Source organism: Oculina patagonica, unplaced genomic scaffold, assembly GCF_052425735.1.
Source record: "Oculina patagonica isolate OP01 unplaced genomic scaffold, crgOcupat unplaced2, whole genome shotgun sequence".
Taxonomy (NCBI): domain Eukaryota; kingdom Metazoa; phylum Cnidaria; class Anthozoa; order Scleractinia; family Oculinidae; genus Oculina; species Oculina patagonica.
The window spans coordinates 106,990-116,955 of NW_027558036.1; the positions used below are offsets into that span (position 1 = coordinate 106,990).

General features: G+C 41.4%; 1 protein-coding gene across 1 annotated transcript; it reads right to left on the reverse strand.

The window, feature by feature from the left end:
- Positions 1-1,073: 1,073 nt before the first annotated feature.
- LOC144640218 (uncharacterized) lies at positions 1,074-2,975 on the reverse strand. Its single transcript, XM_078499420.1, has 2 exons — positions 2,146-2,975; positions 1,074-2,076 (listed from the first exon to the last, which is right to left on the reverse strand). Exons 1-2 carry the CDS (start codon positions 2,973-2,975, stop codon positions 1,074-1,076), a joined length of 1,833 nt encoding a protein of 610 aa, XP_078355546.1.
- Positions 2,976-9,966: the final 6,991 nt, after the last annotated feature.

Genomic DNA, 9,966 nt, shown 5'->3' on the forward strand with positions numbered 1-9,966 from the left:
TGTGTAGCGCATACAACTAGTGAAATAAAATGTAAATGAAAATGAAAAATGCGCCAGATGGTGGTAAAAAGTTTCCATACGTTTCGGGGCTACTGCCCCTTCTTCAGTGGAAAATGTAAAATGCTATCTAACGGAAATCAGCACGTGCGCGTGATCAAAGTAATTGAAAGTTTACAAATCAAAAACGTACGCCACAAGCGCGCGCGCTTGTTAGAGTGAACATGAGAAGATCAAATAAAGCTGAAGTCCACATTTAATCCACGAGGTCGCAGGGTCTGGTGCCGGAAAATCAGCTTTGCCTCAAAACGCTTCCTTTCCATGGTGTCAGTTAGTCCGGCACGGAGCAATGACACAAGCATGTCGTTTGTGCTATGTCCTGGCAGATTAAAATGTTCAGCGACGGGAGCATCGCTTTCTATGGCGATAGATCGTAAATGCTCTCTGAATCTATCAGCCAGGCGCCGGCCAGTTTCCCCGATGTAACACTTGGCGCACGCGCGGCATTGAATTATATATACCGCATGCGTTGTGGTGCAGCTGTATCTTTGGCGAACATGGATTGATCCACCAGGTGTGTTGATAACAGGAGTCGCGTTGGTGTAATCGCATGTCTTACAACGGGGTCTCGCACAAGGGGATGTTCCAAAATCTGCGCGGTCGACAACAGTTCTTCCGTCTCCTAATGTGCTCCGAACCAAGGCATCGCGTAAGTTCGAGTCGCGGCGATATGCACCCAGAATTCAGACAGGCTGGAATATTTCACCTGTTTGAGGGTCGTCCTTCAGCAAGCCCAGATTCTTTGTCAAGATGTTTTTGACCCGTGCATTCGAGGGGTGGTACGTGAGTACAAGCGGGATTGTTGGTTGTCCAGATGCTCGACTTTATTGAAGGCCTGGTTGACAACATGTGGTGGATACTTGCGATCCAAGAAATAACTGACCATCTCCTTGCTTCTCTCATTGAAGTCATCGGCTTCACTGCAAATGCGCTTCAACCTGAGCAGCTGTCTGTAAGGGATCGATTGTTTGCAGCGGACCGGGTGAGAGGAGAAATAATTCAAGTATGAGTGAGTGTCAGTTTCCTTGTAATGGATGGTTGTTGTCAGCCGATGCCCGGAAGGTTTGATACAAAGGTCTAAGAACGACACCGCTTCTTCGGAAATGGACCACGTGAATTTCAAATTCGGATGGAAATTGTTCACAAATGATGCAAAAATCTTCAATCTCTCTCTTGCTGCATGAGGCTGCTCCCATGATGTCGTCAATGTACCTTTTGAATAGGTCTGGCGTTCTGCCCGGATACTGTTCGAAGATCTGTTCCTCTATATGACCCATAAACAAGCAGGCGTAGTTTGGACCAAGTCTACTGCCCATAGCTACCCCTCCGACCTGTTCGTAATAGTTGCCATTGAACGCAAATGTGTTCAGAGTCAATACAAGTTCAGCTAGGCGCAGCAGAGTATGCGTGGGAGGTTGAAGGACAGAACGCTTGTTCAGGAAGTGTTCAAGAGCAAGGAGACCATCCCGGTTGGGTATCACGGTGTAGAGGGATTTTACATCCATCGTAAACACGTAGTTGGTGAGTTCCGGGAAGCGAAATGACTCGGCAATTTGAAGCATGTGATTTGTGTCCTTTACAAAGCTGGGAAGATTGTGAACCGAAGGTGTAGTAATTTGGTCCAAATAAGTTACAATCAGCTCCGTTGGACAATTACAAGCGGATACGATCGGCCTACCAGGATTACCAGGTTTATGGATCTTGGGCAGTAGGTAAAACTTGGATGTACGTGGCTGGTCTACAATAAGATTAGATGCCGATGCTGGGAGTTCACGAGATTGGATCGCTTCCTTAACCACCACCTGAACTCTTTCGTTGTATTCGTTGGTATGGTCATGGCTAAGTTGTCTGTAGAAATTTGCATCGGAGAGATGTCTTTCTGCCTCCTGTACATATAGCTGGCGTGCCCACACAACAACTGCACCACCCTTGTCCGCCAGTTTGATAACAATGTCATCACGACGCCGCAGGGATGCGAGGGCGGCAATTTCTTCTTTTGTTAGGTTTGTCTTGTTGAGTCTCTCTTAAAAATTGATGCTGTTTACTTCACGACGACATTTGCTTATGTAGTAATCCAAAGCAGCAAACCTGCCAGGTGGTGGAGTCCAGTTTGAGGGTTTGTGCTTAAGAGACTCAAAGGATTTATCTTCAGACTCGTCAACTGAAGCCGGCTGGGAATCAACGCTACTAGGCTCCGAGGGATTGGCATCGAAATGTGCCGTGAGACGGAGACGGCGATAGAAGCGCTCACAGTCCGCCTTAGTATCGTATTCATCCGTCCAAGGTTTCACTGGGATGTATGAAAGTCCTTTGCTGAGAACGGATCGTTCTGGGTCTGTAAGTTGCAGGTCGTCTGGAATAGTAACGACCAATTTGGATGTTGTCGCTTCAGGTACAGAGTCAATGTCATTCTCGGAGCTAAGTGATGTCGAATTTATTAAAGCGTTAAGCTTTTCACTTTTCCCTGCTTTGAGGAAGTTGTACAGGTCCGAATTCAGATTGTGAATGATGGAACTGATCTGTCGATATTCCTCGACGCTGCATTCATTTTTTAGCTCATCACGAAAACGGTTGATTTCTGTCGTTAATGTTTGGCAGCGTCTTTGCATGGATTGTATGGCGACGAGCATTAGACGACTCGACGACCTCCTTAGAACAGCATTCACTTGATTTCGGTATCCTGTGGAGTGGTTCTGTTCGTGTTTCATAGCGTGAAAACTGAACAAGAAACCATTGGGAATGACGTTACGGCGGAGACACTTGCTCAGAAAACCAATGTGACTTGTGAACCGGGTCTTTGCGAATGTCTTGTCGGCAATATGTAAGCCAATTGTCCTGCTTGGTTGATCTCGGTACACGGATAGTCCTCTGTTCAAATCTCTATACAAGTTCCTTTCGAAACCGCTAAGGTTTGGCATCTTAAGATGTTGAAATCACAGTCCATAAAATATCATAGTAACATAGAAATCTCTAAAGAAATTTCGTGCGACTGTGTAGCGCATACAACTAGTGAAATAAAATGTAAATGAAAATGAAAAATGCGCCAGATGGTGGTAAAAAGTTTCCATACGTTTTGGGGCTACTGCCCCTTCTTCAGTGGAAAATGTAAAATGCTATCTAACGGAAATCAGCACGTGCGCGTGATCGAAGTATTTGAAAGTTTACAAATCAAAAACGTACGCCACAAGCGCGCGCGCTTGTTAGAGTGAACGCCACTCTTATGTGGTGGTGGCTAACGCTGAATTGAGAGACGAAGGGAAAATATATGACAAGGAAAACTTGTGTGTGAAAGTAAAAAAAAAAACAGAGTTACCGAGACTTCCTTGGAGCAAGCAAAAAGATACCATGGTCGCGATATTTACTTAAGGTTCTGTGGAAACTAGTAAGAGAGAAATTCTGACTAGTTAGGCATTTGTATTTTGACCCTCTTGGAGTGGCAAGCTTTCTAGCCCACAGCCTGAGTAAGGAGACTAGAGGGCTTTTGCTTCTTAGAAGTGGCAAGTCCAACAGCTTGGGTAACACGATCTATACTACAAATCGACTCGCAGAGAGGTTTGCGAGCAACACCTACCTCGGGATTCGGTGCTAGAAACAGAGAAACTGGTAAAACAGTGTTGCATGTTCAAGGAATACCTATTTTATAAAGTACGACTTTCCTGCAGTCTAGCTACAGCCAAAAAACCAGTCCATTTTTAGTGTAGTGTTTGTACATTACACTAATGGAGTTAGTTTAGTGGGGACGCGAATTCCGCTACGCCAGACGTAAACAGTTAATTGCGCGGTCAAGTGGAACAAGCACGTAGACATACATATGCAAATTAGACTGGAACTGGCTTGTTATTGTCCACGAATGTTCTAAAGCAATGGGTTAAAAAAATTCGCGACAAGGCTCGAACGCGCTCTGGGCAATTAATTGAGGAAAAAAAGGTACTCGCAACATAAGATAAATGTACTCCACCAAAATAAACTGATAAAAAAACTTACAGCTAGTGTACAACTGCGTGAGATGGTAACAGATTCACGCGAGTAATAACGCAAACAAAATACTTGATGTAAGACTTCTAAGTGGATTCCGGAGATACCGGTAGTAAAATGAGAGGACATTTAAAACTTATAAAGAATACACGTCACGCAAGCTAGCAGTAAGAGATTAATATTTGAGCTCTGGGCAGTTAATAGGGAAAAAGGTCATCGCAACATAAGACAAATGTATACTGCACCAAAATAAACTGATAAAAATCTTATAGCCAGTGCCCAACTCTGTGAGATGGCAACAGATTCACGTGAGTAATCGCGCAAGCAGAATGGATTCCGGAGATACCGGAAGATGAGAGGACATCTAAAACTTATAAAGGATAAACGTCACACTAACTAGCCTCTCTCCTCCGCAGAGGCCTCTTTCGTGTTTCGTGCGGGCTGGGAAATGGGGAGATGTGAAAAGTAAGCGCGCAGAGCCTGGAGAGAAACGAAACGAAAGAGCGCGGGGGACACTATGTCTTTCCCCTTCTTTCCCCCGTGTTTTTCGTGTCGCCTTCCCCCACTAAAAAAACCTCTGCGGAGGAGAGAGCTAGCTAGCAGTGAGTGATTTAAAATTTGAGCTTGCTGAGACGTCAGCCTGGTAGCAAGTTCATACGGACATCATTATTGAAGAATGTCACAAAGCTGACTCTAATTATTTTCCGTACAAAAGCTACCTTCTTTAGTCACTGAGGTGATGTGCTTAAGTTTTTTTTTAACAAAATTTATATTTTGCTAAGTGATGCCATTTTACTAGCTAACTCCCTAAGTCACTGCAAGATCTGATAAACCGTTTTCAATGTGTTGGGGGAAATTCTTCTTTAGACAGATCACGTTATTAAAGAACGTGGCAGGATGACTCGAATTATTTTCAGTAAGTAAGCTACCTTCTTTAGTCACTGAGGAGATGTGCTTAAGTTTTTTTTTTAACAAAATCAATAGTTTGAAAAGTGATGCCATTAACTACCTCCCTTATTTACTGCAAGATATGAAAAACCGCTGTTAACGTGTTGGGTGAAATTCTTCTTTAGACAGATCATGTTCTCAAATAACATGACAGACGTGTCTCGTCTGACAATTGACAGACATACAAGCTCGACTGGTGACGAGTCACGTGACAACTCTCTCAAACACTACACTGTCCGTTCGGACCGCTCGTTTGTTTACATGCCTTCGGTGATACTAGTGGCACAGTAACTGCGACGGTAGTATACGGATTATTCTTTAAGAGTCGGGCGCAAACCAGGATCTTTAACCCGAGCCATTCACCTCGAACTGGTACCAAATTTAACGGATAAGCAGTTCATCAGTATCCGCACATTTTGCATCGCAAAGGAGCAAAGTCCAAAATGACCAACGCTAATAACGGTAGAAATTTTACAGGTACAGCAAACTTTGCTGTACCTGTAAGTGATAGATACAGTAAGGTGATAATCCCAACTTCACTTTGACGGCATTTTGCCAAAATACGCAATCAGTAACTATACAAGGAAATTTTCAAATACATCAGAGTTTTGACAGTTCGTACCATATTTCAGCTTCCATGCAGTTAATATACAACAGAGTTAACACCACTATTCATATTTCGAGCGCTGCGTTTTCGAACTTCCTGTAGGTTCTTGGCATTTAAAAAAAAAAACACAAAATCTTCAGGCAGGAAAATTTTCCAAGGAATTAAATTTGGAGCTAATCCTATTATACGATTGTCGACATTTTTTTACTTTTATATTTGTCTTATGATATTCATATAAGGCGTCTTTCCCAGAAAACATGTTACATTTTGCTATTTGGGCGATCAGTGTTGATCATGTTTACTTAAAAACTTTTTTAAAACTGATTTAAAAATGTAAAATAATCTTATAAACACTTTTAAGAAACTAAATATTCGCAAACGTTCTGTTGCCTTCGTCAGACGTATAGTTTGAAACAGTGTCACTGCAATCTAGTTTTATTTGCTGCTAGTCTCCAAAGATGCAGACAAAGGTAACTGAACTTATGGGAAATGTAAATGTTCAGGATCGAGAGAATTAAGTAGCCACTTGCAACCCTGAGGCATATAATAGAATCATGTGAGTGAGTCCATTTAACTTATAAACATGATTCTATTCTGTAAATGTTCGTTTACGGAGTTCGGTCGTGGATGGAATGCAAAACGTCCAAAAAAAGACGTTCTAGTCTATTCGGGTTTCTTTCTAGAATTTCAACGTAGTCTAGGTGAATGTCGTAATCTGTTGCTCCCTCAGCGATTGGCCAAAAATGATGTCAAGAGAAAGAAAACTGAAGAAAAAGATGAATGGATATAGGCATAGCACGCCAATAGCACAGAACTAAACATTGGCGACAAATTATTAGTTAATGAAATCCAAGACCAACTGGAGGAAGGAATCGTGGAGAGAGTTAATGATTAGCCTCCGGGAAAAAAAAGAGAGAGTTTTGACCTTCTTTACAAGAGGGTGGTTCAGGGATATTTTTGTGATGTGTGATAAGCAGATTTGATTTTCCGTGAAACGCGAATGTGAATTTCTTTGCGTGACAGCAAGATAATAAAGTAGTACGTTACTTGCTTATTTTCGTTATTCGGAAGGATGAAATCCGTGATCCGTGATTTTTTTTTCACCCGTGAACCGTGCCAGAGATCGCAGAAGAGAAAAAAGCAGAAAGCACAAAGATACGAATCATCTTCGACGCATCAGCTAAGGAATATCAGACTAGTTCTTCCTTGAACGATTGTAGATTGGAGACTGGGCCTCCACTCCAAAACATACTCTGGAGTGTGCTGGTCCAAAACCGTTTCAAAGCTAGCTGTTGCGCTTTGTGGCGATTTTTAGCCGTCAGTCTTGCAGGTACACACAGGTTTTAGGCTTTGATATTCACTTGTCTGTTAATCGATTCAACACAGTCACTGTTTTTTCTTGGTGGAACTCTAAAGCAACAGCTAGAAAACTTGAAAGCCAAATATCACAAAGATTTTGAGGATTGTTAGTGGAAGAATTACCACTGCCCAGGGGCACAATTTAAAATTTGAAAAGGTTACAGTCTTAGTATATTGAGAAGCGGAGTTTAAACTACACACATGCCACTCTTATGTGATGGTGGCTAACGCTGAATTGAGAGACGAAGGGAAAATATATGACAAGGAAAATTTGTGCGTGAAAGCCAAAGAAGCAAAGTTACCGAGACTTTCTTGGAGCAAGCAGAAAGATACCATGGTCGTGATATTTACCAAAGGTTCTGTGGAAACTAGTAAGAGAGAAATTATGACTAGTTAGGCATTTGTATTTGACCCTCTTGGAGTGGCAAGCTTTCTAGCCCACAGCCTGAGTAAGGAGGCTAGAAGGCTTTTGCTTCTTAGAAGTGGCTAGTCCCACAGTTTGGGTTAAACCACCTATACTACAAATCAACTCGCAGAGAGGTTTGCGTGCAACACCTACCGTGGGATTCGGTACTAAAAACAGAGAAACTGGTAAAACAGTGTTGCAAGTTCAAGGAATACCTAATTTAAAAAGTAAGAATTTTACTGCAGTCTAGCTACAGCCAAAGAACCAGTCCATTTTTTGTTTACACGCCTTCGGTGATACTAGTGGCATAGTAACTGCGACGGCAGTATACGGATTATTCTTTAAGAGTCAGGCGCAAACCAGGATCTTTAACCCGAGCCATTCACTTCGAACTGGTACCAAATTTAACAGATAAGCAGTTCATCAGTATCCGCACATTTTGCATCGCCAAGGAGCAAAGTCCAAAATGATCAACGCTTATAACGGTAGAAATTTTACAGGTACAGCAAACAGGTCGAGTAAGGTGATGATCCCAACTTCACTTTGACGGTATTTTGCCAAAACACGCAATCAGTAACTATACAAGGAACTTTTCAAATACATCAGATTTGTGGCAGTTCGTACCATATTTCAGCTTCCATGCAGTTAATATACAACAGACTTAACACCACTATTTATTTTAACCCTAAACAATACAAAAAAGTTCAAAGATAGGAGTTCTTTCATCACTCGTGTTTCTGACGCAAGAGGGACTGGGTACACAGGCATCCCAGCTGCATCCCAGCTGGGTACACAGGATCAAACATTTGTTACCTTTCACCGCTCGCCTACTTTTCTACAACAGCCTTGTTTTACCAATTTTTGATTATGCTGATCTTGTGTGGGGCGTCAAGAACAATGTGGAGCTTATGAATGACCTACAGGTTTTACAAAACAAAGCCGCGAAAATCATCCTGGACAGACCACTTTATTCGTCAGCTTCTGATGCCCTCGTAGCTTTAAAGGGGCTTAACCTAGAACAACGTAGATTTTATCATCGCTGTATATATGTTTATAAGTGTATAAATGGACTTATGGATCACTCTATGGAGTTACTAGCTAACAGGGACATTCATAGCTATAACACAAGGAATAAAGACATGCTTAGGCTACCTCATGTAACCAAAAATTGGGGAAAGCAGAGAGTGTGTTATCACTCTCTGAAAGACTGGAATAACCTAGACAGAGACACTAGAAATGCACTTGATTTTGTAAATTTTAAGCGTAGCGTTCTAAGTAGGTTTTTTAGTTAATTCTTTCTTTTGTATTCAAGTTAGTTTTTAATAATAGTTTTTTAATTCTTAGGTATTTTTCGTTTTATTGTATATAGTCTTATTAAGTATTTTTAATCTTAGTTAGGACCTTTCTGAAAACCACTGTATAGTGAATGAAGGCTTCCTAATAAAAGATTATTATTACACTCTTGGGGATGTGGGTGGGGATTACTATACAGGAGGCTATTACGAAAAGGGGGTGCCTTTGTCAGACTGGAGGTATATCACTCTGTATGTCTGCTTGCCTGTTTTTCTGTCCAAATCCCTGCCTGCTGCATGCCTGTTTGACTGCCTGTCTGCCTGCCTGTCTGTCGAGTCTGTCTGTCAGTCTGTCAGTATGTGTGTCCGTCTGTCTGGCTGGCTGGCTGTCTGCCTGTTTGTCCGACTGTCTGTCTGTGCATGTGTCTGTCAGTCAAAATGTTGCTGAAAAACTTTTTAAAAGTGGCTCATATCAAATAATTTAAGTTTTAACTGTCGTGGGCCACATTATAATTGCAATTGGTGGCTTGATTCAAATAGGACAATATATCACTGTATATAATTTGCTTATCCAGCTTACACTCGATTACTGTGATAAAATAGGGATTAATTTAAGGGCAAACGATCGTAAAGTTTTGAAAGTAACAACCATTGTTACTGTCACATTTAACAGTGTTTTCCTTTCATTACTTCTGGTGGGTAGCTTCGTTCGAGGGGTCGATACTTTTAATCATCTTAAAGGTGTGGCATATAAGGGTCGATCTGTCTTACCGTAATCGTACCATATGTGATTTTGTTTTTTGCAGGCGCCTTAGCCACAATAAAATAGAAGTGCTGCCTGAAGGAATATTTGAAAACTTATCAAGTCTATCTATTTTGTAAGTACATGCATCTGACAAGTATTTAATTAAGGAGGCTATCAACGATTTCTAGCACTTTCCATCTCTTATACTTTGATGGATCAGTACTGCAAACCTTTTACAGTTGCTCCTACAATAATGGTACCAAACAAATGCCCAATCATTGGTAACAACAGTTTAACCTGTTAAGAACTGCTACAAACTGGATAATGATCAAAATATTAAAATACAACTTTTTGCAAAACTAAAAGGGACAGACTATAACTGAATATTAAGCTTGAACTCTAACCTTTATGCCGAATATAAAACCGACTGACTTTTTGACTTTAACGTATCAAATCTCGTTCCATAAACTAAACTGATTAACTGAAGGTTTCTGCTTCGTTTACTGGTATTTTACGTTGTTCTTGTTAACCCGTCTTGTCTGTTTCTCTGGTTGGCTGAATTTTTTTGAATTACAAA

Excerpts from the sequence above, each read along its gene's own strand:
- LOC144640218 (XM_078499420.1), bottom strand. The coding sequence starts at position 2,975 with ATGCCAAACCTTAGCGGTTTCGAAAGGAACTTGTATAGAGATTTGAAC. Across the intron at positions 2,077-2,145 it reads TGGACTCCACCACCTGGCAG|ACTCAACAAGACAAACCTAA; the intron begins GTTTGCTGCTTT and ends TTTTTAAGAGAG.